Source organism: Corylus avellana, chromosome ca2 (genome assembly GCF_901000735.1).
Source record: "Corylus avellana chromosome ca2, CavTom2PMs-1.0".
Classification (NCBI taxonomy): Eukaryota; Viridiplantae; Streptophyta; class Magnoliopsida; order Fagales; family Betulaceae; genus Corylus; species Corylus avellana.
In genome coordinates, this window is record NC_081542.1 from 25760039 (window position 1) to 25775965 (window position 15927).

The following is a 15927-nucleotide window of genomic DNA, read 5'->3' on the forward strand; positions in this document are numbered from 1 at the left end:
TGTTATGATTTAATGTGAAAAATATCAAATTACCCTTGACTTTTTATTTTTATTTTTATTTTTTAAATTTTTAATGTGAAATTAAGGATAAAAAGACAAAAATAACCCTAAAATTACAATTTAGCATTTTAAATTATAATTTTGTCTTAAAAAATCATCTCTTACTTACCATTTGAAAACGCCTATTTTAAAATTCAAATGAATTCCCGTTCGATAATGGACCAAGTTGTAACCTTGTGAATTTGAAAATGATTTAAGATCTACTGGTGATACAATGTCTTTTTTTTTTTTTTTTTTATTTTTTATTAAATGTGTTTGAAGTAAAGAAGTTTCTCAATCTTTATGTCACAAGTCATGATAAAAACCATATTCATATTGGGTTGATGCAATTTTTGGTAAGAAGTGTTTGACGAATGAGTAATGTTATATATTACATTTTTATCCTACATTCAACTACAGATGTAACTGTCTCAATTAGCATTTTTTTTCTTTTTTTAATTCTTTTATTTTTTATTTTTACCAAAGACTTGTCCAATGTTAAATTGTGTAATAGTTGTAAAACAAAAATATAATTTATAGCATTACTCTTGATGAATTAATGATTTTTTTTTTTTTTTTTTAAATCATTGTGAATGTCATGTTGAGTTTTCCAACTTAGTGTAGGGTTGTCTTGGTGGCGTTTGGGTAAAAAATCCAGTCTACACATCCTAACCCAAGTTTATGCACAACAATAATTAATTGGACAATATTGGTTTGAAAAGCATGGGAGTTGGCCAACTCTATCCTATTATATTGAGCTCTAATTACAATTTGATTAATCATTTTAAAGTTATGGCTCATATATAACTACCATTTTCCTTCCACCACTACAAAAGATGTACATTTTTAAAAACATATGATCTTAAATTGTCAAATTTGCGATTAACCAAAAGCTTTGCTTAATTGCGTTTTTAAAAATTATGTTTTCAAATTGTATGTTTTGAAATCGCAAAACAAACCAACCCTTAATAAGACACTCATTTTGGATAAACAAAATTCTAAAGCAACACATAATACATAGAGACACGGGTATATGTTTTACCTATACTCCCTCCCATGCCATACCTACAAAACCATGGAATCGGATCCTCTCGAGTTCAACTGGAGAGTTATCAAATTAGTTATATTTAAAAAGTATTATTGTCCATTCACTTTTTGATATGACAAAAATACTCTTCAAATATAACTAACTAGATATTCTCGAGTTCATTTAAACGGAAGTGATACTAATCCCAAAAGCATACACGTTAAGGTAACAAACAAGTTCCTTACAAACCCTAAACCACGGTGAAAACAAACAACAAAAACCCAAACCCGAGCCCCAACCTTAATCCGCCAAACCCGATTCTTTCCGACCCAGAAAACCACACCCGCACATCATCCACCACCGGCCCACAGAGCGAGCTCATGTCATCGCTTCTGGTGTTGTAGTACACGCTGTAGAACGCAATTCGGGTTCTCTCCGCCTTGGCCGTGAAGTTCAGATTGGCGCTCTGAAAGGTGGAGTTGGAATCCGGCGTGTAGTGAATGTTTTGCGCCTGGTCTCCGGCGAATGCCATGACGGCAAGCGGCTGCTTGCATTTGTCGCCGGCGTGGCCCAAGGAGAAGGTCAAGCGGTACTGTTTGTCTGGCGCCGTTTCGACCATTTGGGAAATTATGCCTTCCTTGCCGGAAAGCAATTCGACCGCCCGCTTGCCTCCCGGGACGGAGAAGTGGTCGGAGTCGATGTAGCGGATGGCCCTGTTGGATTCGACGTTCCAGCCCGGTAGTGAGGATATTTCTTCGTCGAGGTTGGTGGGAAGTAAGACGCCGAGTGAGGTGTTCCTGAACATCCATGGGCCTTCTTCAAAATCGCCATTGATGACTGCATTGTCTGCAAAGAGAACGGCAAATTAGGCAAACTTATCAGCAATTTAATATTTGCATTATGACGAAAAACAGGCATGGCATTCCGTAATTGTTGACTTTGACCCATTTACATTATTTTAGGATATCGGATTTATTTGTTCGAGAGACAGGTAGTCCTGCAATTTCATTGCTTTTAACATATTTGCAACAGAAATTCAGGAAAAAAATTTAGAAATGTCTGAATATTGGGTATTAATGTCTTGAAGCCAGTTAGGTGTTCTAAGGATTTTTCTCAAAATCCTTTTTAAATGATGTGGTAAACACTACTTCTCCTCAAAATATTTTCAAAGGAGAGATAATGATATTTTTTTTTTAAAAAAAAAATGCTTAGCCACATAATTTAAAAAAACTTACTTACTATATTAACTACCTCATATTTACTAAACGTAATAATTGCTAAAATCTGTGTCCATTTATCACACCAGGGAGCCACCATGCCCTCTTACCCATAAATCAGGCCCCACATAATTGGATGCTACTCCATAATTAAGCTTTTTTTTTTTGGGTAAATTGCTTAATAATTAAAGCTAAAAAAAAAGCACCATGAGCATACGTGTACTTGGACCCAACAAGTAAAAAAAAAAAGTTGGTAAGAAAAAGGAAAAAGAGAGACAATGAGATGTGTACCTTTGGATCGATCGGGGGTGAAAAGTTTTTTTATTGCAATATCATCGATGATGGGCCCACACGTGGGGTCATCCTCCATGCCCGGGTTCCTAAAAGCCAAACGCACATCATCAACCTCCGCCTCGAAAGCCCACGCGTATGGGTCCCACCCCTGTACGTTGTACAGCGTCTGCAGGTCTATCGTCTGCGATGCAGGCGCCACGGACACGTTCAGAGACTCCAGCTGGGCGCACGTGCGAGCCGCACTGAACGTGACCGAGTATGTAAACCCCTTCTCCACCTTCAGATCCTGGCTGACCTCCGCGTCGTTGCCCAGCCTCACCGCGTGTCTACCCTGCGGTATGATGAGGATCATCCCACCCTGTTTTTGCCCCGCTTCCACCAGCTCAACGGTCCCGTTTGATTTCCAGCTGGGGATTTCCTTGGTCCCGCCGCCCCCTACGGCTATGGCCTCGCTTGGGAACCCGTTCGATGGAGGCGTTTCGAAATCACCGTTTGCTACAAGGCCTGCAATATAGGATAATAAAAGAAATATTAATTTGGTATTTCTCATGAAAATATTTATTAAATAATTAAAAATAAAAAATTTAAGATGATTTGAAATTCTAAATGTCACTAATGCTTTAAATCATATATACTTGAATAACGCTACATTTATTCTCAATCCTTTACACAATTTTTTACACATCTTTTAAAATCATTATTAAATATGAGATAAATCTTTATTAAATTTTGATTCAGTAATTTTAAGATTTACCATATGCAAGACAAACTCGTGTCACCACGAGTTTAAACAATTTTTTGGGCATTTTCTACTTCAAAGGCAAAAACAAGCCCGATTTTCTTTTCAACTAAGATTTCGAGACCGAAATTTCTTGTAAAGGCCTTGTCAAACCCTTTTCTCAATATAGGGATTGGGTAGGATTGTCCGAATTACCACCAATCTTAATCCCGTACTTTGACTACGGATAATGCTAAATGCTACACCCACATTTCATCTTCATTTCGATAAGCTACGTGCTAGGTACTCCTCTCGACCCTTAATTTTGTTTTTTCTTTTTTCAACAATGATTTATCCAAAAAGCGATAAACACAATCACATCAGACGGTAAAATAGAATAAGGTAAAAAAAGAAAAAGAAAATATGAGAGGGGCCTACAAAAGCTGAAAATTCTATTAGGAAACAGAAAATTGTAGGACAATTTTTTCAGAGGAGCGCACCGGCATGAATTATTACAATGCAATCACACCACGCAATCTAAATGATATGTATTGGTTGTGGACAAAAACCATGGGGCCTGAGGAGTTCGTATAGGTACAGCTGCAGATACACAGCATACATTTTTCTTTATCGAAGAGACAAGAACCTTGTCATCTATATAATGTGTGGCACCTTGCAAAGCAAACAAACAACAAAGATTGCACTGAATTTATACATGTTAGGAATGTTTGACGTGAGCAGTCTCTTTCTTCAGCAGATAAATATAAGTGCTAAATAAATTCATGCAAAATTCAGTCACACCCTTTAATTTTTACTAATTATGTTATACCCAATCTCTGTTCAGTCTTTTAATGCTATCATCCATTTTCATATCCAATGCTCAAAAACTACTAAGAATAGATATTACGATTTCCGCTACATCGGCGTAGCTATATATTAAAAGAGTAATGGTATATACTATATTCTAATATCATTGTACTAATATAACAAGATCTATCAACTCTTAATTTTCCTCAGCTAGTAAAATAAGGATAGAATAATAGTATATAACATTTCTCATATTAAAAATTCAATTGAGTTTCTTACAAAATGACGCGACAATGTATGTGAAACTTAACACATCAAACTATGGTGGCAGTTCACATATGAGCTATTACCCTAAAAGGATTGTCAATTTCGAATTTTATTAAAATCACTTATAAAGTAAAGTTTTAAATAGCAAGTAATGCAGAACTTAACATTCATGAACGTCTTTCCTTTTTCTATAAACCACACACTATGTGGACAACTCTTCTTCCTAATATAGGACCGGGCGTTATGAACTCTTCCCTTAAACCCTTGACTTCCTCGTAAGGGTCAAGTCATGCCGTGCTAATAGCACCACATGACATTACGACTTGGTTCTTATATCATTTGTAACAATCTAAAAAAAAATGCATGCTACATATACGCTATCACTTCTGTATAATCATTTATAAAGCTCACTTTTACTTAGTAAGTAAATAATGTGAGACTTAACGCCCATTAATGTCTTTTTATAAACCATGGCTCTATATAAACAGCTAATTGGAGTATTACCCATTCTGCATCCAACTCATATGGTCCCATGATAAAACAGTCTGAAGCTTCATCTGCAGCCACTAATATACATACATACATATATATATTTGGCATAATGAGCCGCAAAAGGTTCACGGGTACCAAAACTATTTAATACTTGATAGTTACTACTTCTACTTAGGGTTAGAGATGTGAACATCAAGTGATCCTCTAGACATTTATAACACGATAAGATTCCACAACTCAAGGCTCTAAAACATTAGGAACTTTATCACATCTTCTTCATTGTTGTAGGGAATTGTTTTTTTCTTTATATGGATGGATAACCTTATCTAACCGTAGTGTGAAAGTATATGCAACCAACCACAAAGAACTAATTAAAACGAAAAATACTAATAATAATAATAATAAAGACAAATTAGAAAGAAGCTCATGATAAGAATATGAGGACGCCCACTTGCTAGTATTTCTCATTATTATAACGACAAAAAATGATGTGATAGGAAAACGAATATAGGATTCGTCCCATCGAACTTGATCTTCAGACACGGGCCCCACCCCACCGTCTGAAGGCCCATCTTTTTCAACGCGGGGTCTTCTCAACTTTGACCGAGCAAACAAGCCGTGTTTTTTTCACCATCACTGTTTTAAGCTGGAAATCGGGATGGCTGGGGTAACCCCAAAAAAATAATGAAAAACAAAAAGTTCTGTTCCGGTCTCCTTTACGGAAAGGCCCTTGTCCTTTTGCGGTATTGGAAGAGAAAAGGACCCTGATATTTGGCGGGAACGTGGTCCACTAGGGTCATTTTACCACTCCTAGAAAGGAAAAGAAGAAAGTAAAATATAGATAGGGCAGGGGCCCCGGCCGGCCGGCCCTTGCACCCAAATTCATTTTCTAATTTTCTCGATTCTCGCATCAGAGGAAAATATTTCAAAGCCTCAAGCCCTAAAGTTTGACAAATTGTGTTTTTTTCCTTTTCTTTTTTATTTTTTGGATTAAGACATGAACATATAGTAGATTACAGCAAGTCTATGTGAAAGAGGTTCCTACTCCTAGCATCTTTATGATGTTCATGGTGGGGTTGAGCAAAGATCAAGATTTATCTCCAACATTTTTTCTTTTCAAATTACCAATAATTTCAGTAGCATACTGTAAGAAAGTTTATATACAACTCATTTATTCAAATAAATTTGAATTGACCCACCACTTACTAAGACAAGTGGATTCCAAGCAAATTATTAAGAGAATTCACTTGGGATATTTAACTAAAATTTAACTCAAACATATATTTTCTCTACTTTAAATACACATTTTATTAAAATACCTATATTGACTAAGCATTTTAGTTATTTACAATAATTAAAATATTTTTGTCACTATTTCCATAGAGGAAAAAGAACCAAATTGCTTCTTTTATTTGAGCTCCGTACTCTATGCAAATTTATAACATTTAGTCATTTTCTTATAGTTTGTTTGGGATTGTGTTTGAAAAATATAACTTTTAAGTCAAAAAGAATTTTTGGACAAAAGCTTCATTTTTAAACTTTTGTCAAAATGCATTTTGACCATTTATAAGCTTTTTAAACCCTTAAAAATACTTCTAATTTTTTAACCAAATGAGTATTTTTTTTTACAAACGAATTTTTTAAGTATTAAAAACACTTTTAATCACCTCTAACACAATTCTTACCCCTTAGCCAAATTGGCTAATCGGATATATATATATATATATTTGACTATTTTGACTGGCTAATGTGAAGCAAAAATCACTAGTGTTCTCTACACATCTTGAACATAACTTGGAGGATGTGATTCTGACATCGACTTCTAAAGATTTATGAAAGGCTTGGAATTTATTCACTAATCCTACAATTTGGTTTGTGGGTCGCAAAGCTTCAAGTTGCATCTTTATCCTCATCAGCCAAAAAATGTACAAGACAAAGGTGGGGGCATAGCAAAAGAAGAGCAAGCTTCAACAACCAAGGAAAATCTTGATTGAGCCCTGAGACTCAGGCAAAGCAGGAACTACAGAGACTGGTCAAAAAATCAGGTGGGCCTCTGAGTCCTCTTGGTTTGAAGACCATAATCATCTCATTCACTAGGCGAAAGCTTAGTATACTATCATCTGGGTTCGTTGGATTTCACAAAAATACACTTGCTCCAGCAGCATGGAGCCATTGGAGAAGAAGAGGGGAACTAATATAACCAAAAATGTAAAGTGCATTTATCTATAAGACTATATAACATACCCAAAATTATCAGATCTCAGAAATAACAAAAGAGCCACCCACAAAAATCTAACCACAGATGAGAGGCGAAAAGCAATAGCAGATGTAATCTCAACTTTGAGAGAGAAAATGGGGACCAAGAATCAACAAAATAGGTGGGTATATGAGAAGGGAAAACATACCATCTTCTGCTGTGGTTGTGGTAAACAAATGAGCAAAGAAAAGCATCAACAGTGATACCCATTTGCTTCTTATCGAGCTCTGACCCATTTTCCGGCCAAATCTCCCTCCCTCTCTCTCTCTCTCTCTCTCTCGCTGGCTGGCTCAGTTGTTCTGCTCAACTGCGACAGGGGAAAGAGGCAGTGAGAGTGTATGTCCTTTTATACAAGATTCCGGCTCTATGGCCTTTACTGTTTAAACTTAAGTTGCTCTTACTTTATTTAATTAAAGTTACTTTAATATGATTTATTTGACAATAAAAAAAAAAGGGATTCTTTAATTTTTTTCAACTAAAAAGAATAATAAAAGTAAAAGTTCTTCTTATTGTTCCCACTTAAACCATTCAATTTTATAATTTATTTTTTTCTATTTTCCATTTTTTTTTTATAATTTCGTCTGCGCGTTTTGATGACCGTGGTCTAGTAGTGGGCCCGGCCACCCGCCGTATTACGGAGCCAGACACTGCTCAGAGCACTCGTGAGTTTTTGGTCTACTTCTTTATCAAGACGACCCATTTTGGAGGGATTAAGATCCGGTGGAATAAGTAAGAAATATATATAGAGTTGATAATTTTTCATAATATTGTAAATTTCATATGAACTAAATATAAAATTAAAGAGTTAAGATTGAAAAGTCTGATTCGATTAATTAAATTGGTCAATTTATGGTTAATATATATAGTCTTATACACATGCATCGACACAATTTAAACTTGACACACGATATACTGGTTAACAATTTTTTATATGATTTGCGAATTTGACACGAACTTAATACAAAATTAGAGAGCTATTGTTGATGGGTTTGACCCGTTTAATTAAATAATTTAGATTGTAATTGATTTATATAGTTTTATACTTATGTATTGACAATTTGACACGACCCACTCAATTAGGGAGAAGAGAGAGAAACACCAAATACTTTTTTGTGTTTACAAAAAGAAAAAGAAAAAAAGGAATAGAGATAATAACTAGGTTATATCATTAATGATACATATTAGGAGTATATAAAAGGAACAGGATCTTCTCTGGTCCAAAATGGACAGGAGAATATCCAGTTCATGATTATGATTTATTTTAAAAATTTTAGAGTTATAAATGAGACACTTGTCCCACTAATAAAAAATAATAATAAAATATTATTTCATATTAAAACAAATATAAAATAAAATAATAAGGGGTCCTTCTAAGGTGGCCGAAGCTACCCCATGGCCCTTGGGGGTGGTCCGGCCACCTACAACCTCTCAAATTCATGTGAAATAGAGAAAATTTATTTTTTGATCAAAATCTATTTTCTTAATAGTATACATAATGCTATGTGGTAAATATATTACCATGTCGTTTAAAAATTATAAATAACTTAGCACTATTTTACATGTATCAGATGTAACAAAATAAAATATTGATCATATGAAATAATATTCTTGTTTAAAAAAGAAAATGTAAAATATGTATAAATAACAATTGTTATTTATAATATGATTCTATATTTAAGCACAAAGAAAACACGTTGAATGAATGAGCGGCTTGTCAGTCTCATGGCAGGCAATTTATTAAGTTTTGCCGTCTAATTAATTGGAATCGCGGCTACAAAGTTCAGTAAACGTCTCGATTATTTTGTTTTGTCGCTCTCAAAGGGGAATAGATATCCGATATACTCAAGATTTTTGTTCCGGTACTTTATTACAAAAATTTCTTAGTACCAAAAATTATAAAAATTTATGTCCATTGTATGTTCGGTTTTTGCTTAGAGCTTTTTTTTTCTCTTAATTCTCCATAGCACAGTGCCCGTCGAGACTCCACCTTGCCATTTTCACTATGCTTTCGATCTCCACCGCATCTATCCATCGCCCTTTTTTTCACGCTGCTGGCAACCTCCTCCGCTCCTTGCTCCGATGTTTGGTGCTGTGTTGTGATTTTTTTTTCCTATATTTTCTTGCTTGTTTTGTTGTCTTGGCGTTTGGGCTTAGGACGTGAATACTTTTCTGGCCTTTTAGGTCAAGAATTAATAGTTTTGGCATGGTGCTTTTGTTCATGCATAGAGAATAGCTACCTATATCTTGAATTGAGTCTGCACCGGACAGATCAATTTTATAAGCTGAAGATTGGACATGGGTTAGTGGATATAGACGTCATAGGATTTCAATGTAATTTGTATGTTTTTTTACCTCTATGACGTGTAATCCTTTAGCTCCAACTATAAATTTCAGAGCTTTATCCTCTGTGATTGTAAGAGCTTTTATGCTCTTGATTATTCATGAAAAAAATCGGAATGAATTTCTCTTAAAAAAAATAAATAAAAAAAAAAAAAAGAAGAAGAAGAAGAAGGAGGAAGAGTTTATTGTACTTAAAAGTAAAGGAAATGTAACTTAATGTTGATTTTAGCGAAATAAAACATACTATAAAGATTCTTTTCTTTAACCTTTATGAATTAAACAGCTGGTAAAGAAAATCAATGTTTTTAAGCCCCATTTGTTTCCACGTACATTTTTATTTTATTTTTGTTGAAAATTGTTTTTAGCTAAAACAATTTTCGACATTTTGGCTTGTATGGAGAAATCCACAAACATTTTTTATATTTCCATATAATTAGAGGATATGGGAGAAAAAGAGACAACCAAGAGGAGTTTAAGAGAAAGAAAGCACATTAAAGGCCTTCTGAGTGAAATTGAGATATAGTACAATTGACTATTTATGTTGCTTACAATATGGGCAAGCAATTATGAGAGAGTTATTGCGAGACTCGCATATCTTGACAGATGTACGGGTAATCCGAGACATCTGCAGATAGGCCTATAATGGGTATTTTCAAAGATATGAGAGAGCAGCAAAAAAAGTTACTTAGACGAGAAACGTAAAGTATTTTATGCCCCGTGAACATCAGTTTTGTCAATCAACTAAAAACATTTTCAAACTAACTAATATTTACCCTATGTCAAACATATTTGAAAAAAAAAAAAAAATTATATATTTTCAAAAAATATTTTATGTTTCTCTAAATTAGAGATATACCTATCAAATTAAGGTGGTCCTTTTCCATTACATAGTGATAGCAATCACAACAATTATACATTCCTCTTCCACTTGCCCTCATGGATCTTGCAATCGAATAGACTAATAAATGCCTTCACTCTAAAGTTGTACGAATTTGCTTATTAAAGTGGGAATGGAGAAATCATTTTTCAGCTATTTATTTGTTGTCCACATTTTTGGTGCCATCCTTGTTATCATATCATACTCACCTTCGTCTTCTACTTTATTACATTGTTCCTACTCTTCCACCTAATCACTTTAATGTTGAAATCGCAATACAGATGCGACAAATTTTTTTTCCAAACTAAAGCGGAAGAATTTTCTTCAATTTAATCTATAAAAGTAACATGTGTTCATTTTTTTTAATAATACGTGAAATGCACATGAATTTTTAATAAAATTTATTTTAACTTTATTTATGTTATTAAAAAAAATATGTACATCTCACATGTTTATAGGACACATATAACTTTTATAAATTAGGTTGAAGGAAATTCTTTTGTCAATCCTAACGTAGGAGTTTGTTTGTTTGTTTTTAGAGAATATTGCATGGGGATTAAGAGATTTTTTTTTTTTAGTGTTTAGTGTTTATTGGCAGAACTTATTTGTATACTCTTAAAATATTTGTGTTTTAACTGAAGGATTCATGCATATGTTCATCCAAATCCTCTGCCTAATTTCATACTCTAAATATGTGCTTTTTGGTGAAAAAGGCAACCAAACTTTTGACACTTAGTTTAGTTTTGGATTCAAATGATGCTTATTATAATTGTTTAAAAGTTGTGATGTATGTAATATTGCAAAAAAATATTATCTTCTTGATTTTTTTTTAGCAAGAGAAAATTAATTTGAGACTTCAGCTGAAGCATTTTGAACATCATGTACTTAATTGTCTAATTTTTTTTTATTATTTTTTTTTTTAAAATTGTCTTATGTTGTAAAATTATGTTGAGGATTGTACAAAAGGAAAAATCAAAAGCATATACCATCTTATTGATAAATTGATTCACATTGTTTTGATTATTCAATTGTCTAAAACGACTACCAAATGAGTGAAAGTCATTGATAACAAGATGGATGATAAGTTTCTTGGAAATAACTTAGTTGCCTGCCATCCCCAATGGCCACCCCTAAAGGGTTTGGGGGTGGTTTGGGCCCTCCAAAGTTTTATGTATTATGTTTATATATATATATAGTGTAAAACTATAGTATATAAAGAGAAAAAATTATCTTATTATTACATTTTATTTCAGCCCCTCCAAAGTTAAATTTGTAGCTTTGCAACCGGTTACATTTGTTAACAAATTGTAAAAGAGTTATAGGTAGGGTTGGCAAAACAGGTTAACATGTTGGGTTCGTGTCAACCCGTTTACGCCAACTAGAATACGATACGTTTATTAAATGGGAAACCCATTCATGACATGAACTCGTTTAAGTTAAACCCTAACCCTAAAGCTAGGTGTCATGTTCGTGTCAGGTTTGCGGGTCGTATGTTAAATTGTCAATCATAAATTAAGTTAAACTTAAAATTTACTTTAAAAAATAAAAATAAAAATTGTTTTAAAAAATAGATTGTATAAAAGTGTCAACCCACGAACCCGTTTATGTCAAACTCGAACACGACACGTTACCCGTTTATGAACCAAACCCGTTTAACCTAAACCCTAACCCTAAAATTACGTATTGTGTCCGTGTGGGGTTCGCGGGTTAAATTGTCAGCCCAACTTATATGTCCAATATTTTTCAAAATACCATTTATTTTTCTGGGCTTGAAGGCCCAAATAGCCTTAATCTTGTTCAATTCTAGCCCTCAATACCTGGCCCTATTCTTGTTCAAATCAAGGAAGGCAACAGCAGAAGAAGAAGAAGCAGAGCAGCGAACACAAATGGCTTCCCCAAGCGCTCTTCGAGAGCTACAGCGTGATTTGGAGACCAAGGCTAACGATCTTAGCAAACTCCAAAAAGGCAAGCAATACTTCCAGTCCTATCCTTTTTCATATCCTTACCTATCTCTCCCTCCAATTAACCCTAAGCCCCTCAAAGAATTTCAATTTCCTCCATTGTCATTCATATATGTGTTTGTGTTTGTGTGTGTATGTATGCATGTTTTTAATTGAATCCCTTGGATGTTTTATACTTTGTCAGATATTGCGAAGAATCACCAAGTGAGAAAGAAGTACACTATCCAGCTCGGCGAGAACGAGCTCGTCCTCAAGGTTTCTTCCTTTTGATCTCGTACTTGTTTTTCTGTTTGGTTATTGGGAAAGTGAAGGAGAGTGATAAGAAAATGAGTTTTTTTAGCTGTTAAACTTCTTGTTGATATGATATTTGTAAGTTGAGAAGCTGTTTGGCTTATGTTTTGAAAGTGTTTTGTTTCTTTAAATTTTCCAAAATGCCATGATGCTTGTATTGGATTTGATGGAATGAAGGATTCTAAGGTTGTTTTGTTTTTTAGCGAACTTAACGTTGTTATAATCTGTATAGTCTAATTATGAGTAGTATCAATTAGGTTTGAACACTTTGTGCGTGTTTATAGGAATTGGATCTGCTGAAAGAAGATGCAAATGTCTACAAATTGATCGGTCCGGTGCTTGTGAAGCAGGATTTGGCAGAGGCGAATGCGAATGTGCGCAAGAGAATCGAATATATCTCTGCTGAATTGTATGCTTCTGATGCTTTACTTCGTTTGTTACTAATTCTAGCAATCGGATAAGATATAAATGTAGATGATAGTTTTTGGTCATTTTCCTAGTTAATTTTGCAGGATGTGGTTACCACCCATAAAAAAACCACACTTAATCGTCTTGAATGGTAGCTTCATGTAGATTATTTTGGTAACTTATCAAAAAAAAAAAAAAAAAGAATGGTAGCTTCATGTATCTTTTCTAACTTCTTCTTCAAATATGGAATGGAAGTGATTTTCTCAGAAGAGAGTCCTTGGGTTCTCAATTAGTTTTTTAAATCTAGAAGCTTGACTAGGAATCCAGGATAGTTTATTGTAAAAAAATGTATGTTAATGTGTTTCCTGTCTTTCAAAATTATGACTGAAGGTGGGAATTTACAACCAATGACAAATAGATCTCCTTCAGTTTGAATTTACCCCATTGGTTGGAAACCAACGGCAATAAACAGAATGAGAAATGCTGAATATTATCGCAAAAGGTCTTTCATATATCTTTAGTACACCACCTCATAAAAGTAACTTGATGCATATTCCAGTCAAAAACAGGTGTCATGGGGCTTGAATTTCTTTCACGCTCATGCAGCCTGTAATGTTCTCTTTTTCCTGTTTTAATTCATGTAAAGATTCACTCTTTCAATGTTATTATGCTTGTGAGAAACTTCTTTTTTGAATTTTCAGGTTGGATTGTTTCCTGCCGTTACTTTTTTTCCCCTACTATTTATTTATTTGCTAGATGTTTTCCACTATTACTTGGTGGGTTGAAACTGGCTAGACATATTCTATGAAGACTGTTATTCAAATACTTTGTGGGATGTAATTTTTTCCTGTTCTGGTGGATTAGCTCACCTCTTATAAGTAAATATTTAGGCACTTATTTGACAAAGAATTTACTCTTGCATTTACTTTCTCTTCCTCCTCTTCCTCATCTTCTTCTTCTTGTCATTGTTGTCATTAATCTCATCATTATAATAGTATTGTTGCTCTTGCTGCATACCTTTGACCGTAAAACTTTTTATGCATAACAGGAAACGACTTGATGGAACTGTTCAAGATTTGGAGGAGAAGCAAAATAGCAAGAAAGATGCGGTTTGTATTCTTCCTTTTCACTCTTACACACACATGCACTCAACGTTCTCATGATTACTAACTCTTACACACACATGCACTCAACGTTCTCATGATTACTAAGTCATTTCATTTTGACCTTGGGTTCTTAAGGTCAATGTGATGTGATTGTCTTTTCAAGTTCATTGTACTCATGATAATAGGTTGTGATTTGGTGAAGAATCTTGATGTAAAAATTTCCATTTCAACTTTTATTTTGATGGAATATAAAAAATTTGAAGTTTATAGTTACATTAGGACATATAAATAGATGTTCATACAAATTTCTTCTAGTTAGAAGCTTGTACTGTGGGATGTCTTCTGGAGACAGCATTGTGATATTGAACTGTGAAATAATAAAATTTTATTGAGACAGTTGAGTAAAAGTAATATAGTGCATTCGAATTGTGAAATTTACCATAAGAAAGATGCACGTGTTGGGTACTTTTAACTAATGAGGAGGTAGCTATTGTAGCTATTTGATATAAACTTAAATATTTTATTTTTATACATTTCAATAACCTTTTATTGCAAAACTTCTTATAGTTGTTTGTACTTGGAGATGTTTCTTACATGAACAGTACTTGTTTGATCTTTTTCAGGATTAAACCATGATCTTGGGAGTAATTTGTGCATGGTGTTTATGATAAATGAAAGTTTTAGATTTCTTGCTTAGGAAGTTAGTATATTTTGGATTGTAGGTTTACTTCTTGCGACTTCTAACATGTTATTATTCTTGTAACCAAAAGCAATAGCTAGGAATTGTCCTTGCATTAGTTGATTTTGTTTTTGTGGTCTAAAAGTGAAAAAAAAAAAAAACCCTCCCAAACCAGATTTTCCTTCTTGCTTTCTATGCTTCTCTTTTTTGTTTTTGCTACTTACGGTGGAGTTGATTAGTGTAAAATCCTGACACCAAGGTTGTCTTCCAGTTTGTCTTGATGCTTTGTAGCTGAAATATGGTTGCTTCATTTTCTTTTTCAAATTTTCTGAGAAATAGTTCATTTATATTTTAGTGAATTAACATCTTTGTATACTTTGGTTAAAGATCAATGGTATTTCGCTAATAAATATAGCTACACAATAGGGATGTTGCAGTGGTATGAACATATATTTCAGTCAGAAATTAATTGCTTTTACCGGTTTGGTCACGTTGCAGGTATTAAAGGTACAACAGAGGATTCAATCTCTCCAGGCTGGAAAAGCCAAGGTCTAGTTTGCTTTCACACTAATTTTCGAGCTCTAATGTGTTTTATAAATCTTTGTGGAGGCTTGGATGTAGTTACTTGTTTCTATTTGAAGCTGCATTGTCACTAGCAACTGTTGGATGTTAAATTGTTTGTACCAAATTTCAATTTCTTTTTTGTTTCTGGGGATCTGGGATTTACTAAAAGTTAAACGAAAACAGGATGCTTTGCCATTAAACAGATTAAACAAATGATGAATTACTATCGTAGACACTGCTGTACAATATTAATGTTTGTGTACACACTTAGGTGAAGGTTCCCCAAATTTGAAGTTTTGATTGGTGATTAGAAGGTTCCCTAAATTAGTGTTTTGAGTAGAATTGGATTTTGATTTTCTGACCAAATATAAAACCAAACAAACAAAGTCTATCAAGGGATCAGGGAAGGAGCTGCTCAATGTTGCTTTCGGCTTGATTAGTGGGAGCGGTCCATTTGACTAAGTTGTGAGCAACAAGGTTTGATTGGTGGAAGCAGCCCATTTGCGTAAGTTGTGGGCAACAAAATTAGCAATATGATGAATTTTCCCAGCTGTCCAAGCCTTAGAGATCGAGGAGACTATGG

General features: G+C 34.0%; 2 protein-coding genes across 2 annotated transcripts; one reads left to right on the top strand and one right to left on the bottom strand.

The window, feature by feature from the left end:
- Positions 1-1004: 1004 nt before the first annotated feature.
- Positions 1005-7437, bottom strand: LOC132171966 (protein DUF642 L-GALACTONO-1,4-LACTONE-RESPONSIVE GENE 2). Its single transcript, XM_059583386.1, has 3 exons — positions 7267-7437; positions 2575-3081; positions 1005-1912 (listed from the first exon to the last, which is right to left on the bottom strand). Exons 1-3 carry the CDS (start codon positions 7352-7354, stop codon positions 1317-1319), a joined length of 1191 nt encoding a protein of 396 aa, XP_059439369.1. The 5' UTR covers positions 7355-7437; the 3' UTR covers positions 1005-1316.
- A 4724-nt stretch (positions 7438-12161) lies between these two features.
- On the top strand, positions 12162-15575 carry LOC132170991 (prefoldin subunit 6). The gene is made up of 5 exons (XM_059582176.1): positions 12162-12300; positions 12481-12551; positions 12872-12996; positions 14044-14104; positions 15279-15575. The coding sequence occupies exons 1-5, from the start codon at positions 12222-12224 to the stop codon at positions 15333-15335; spliced, it is 393 nt and encodes a 130-aa protein (XP_059438159.1). The 5' UTR covers positions 12162-12221; the 3' UTR covers positions 15336-15575.
- The last annotated feature ends 352 nt before the right edge of the window (positions 15576-15927 follow it).

Bases quoted from the DNA above. Each gene is read 5' to 3' on its own strand.
- LOC132171966 (XM_059583386.1), bottom strand. From the start codon at position 7,354: ATGGGTCAGAGCTCGATAAGAAGCAAATGGGTATCACTGTTGATGCTT. The intron at 3,082-7,266 runs GTATGTTTTCCC...CCTATATTGCAG, and splicing joins CACAACCACAGCAGAAGATG to GCCTTGTAGCAAACGGTGAT. The intron at 1,913-2,574 runs GTACACATCTCA...TTCTCTTTGCAG, and splicing joins CACCCCCGATCGATCCAAAG to ACAATGCAGTCATCAATGGC.
- LOC132170991 (XM_059582176.1), top strand. From the start codon at position 12,222: ATGGCTTCCCCAAGCGCTCTTCGAGAGCTACAGCGTGATTTGGAGACC. The intron at 12,552-12,871 runs GTTTCTTCCTTT...GCGTGTTTATAG, and splicing joins AGAACGAGCTCGTCCTCAAG to GAATTGGATCTGCTGAAAGA. The intron at 14,105-15,278 runs GTTTGTATTCTT...GTCACGTTGCAG, and splicing joins AAAATAGCAAGAAAGATGCG to GTATTAAAGGTACAACAGAG.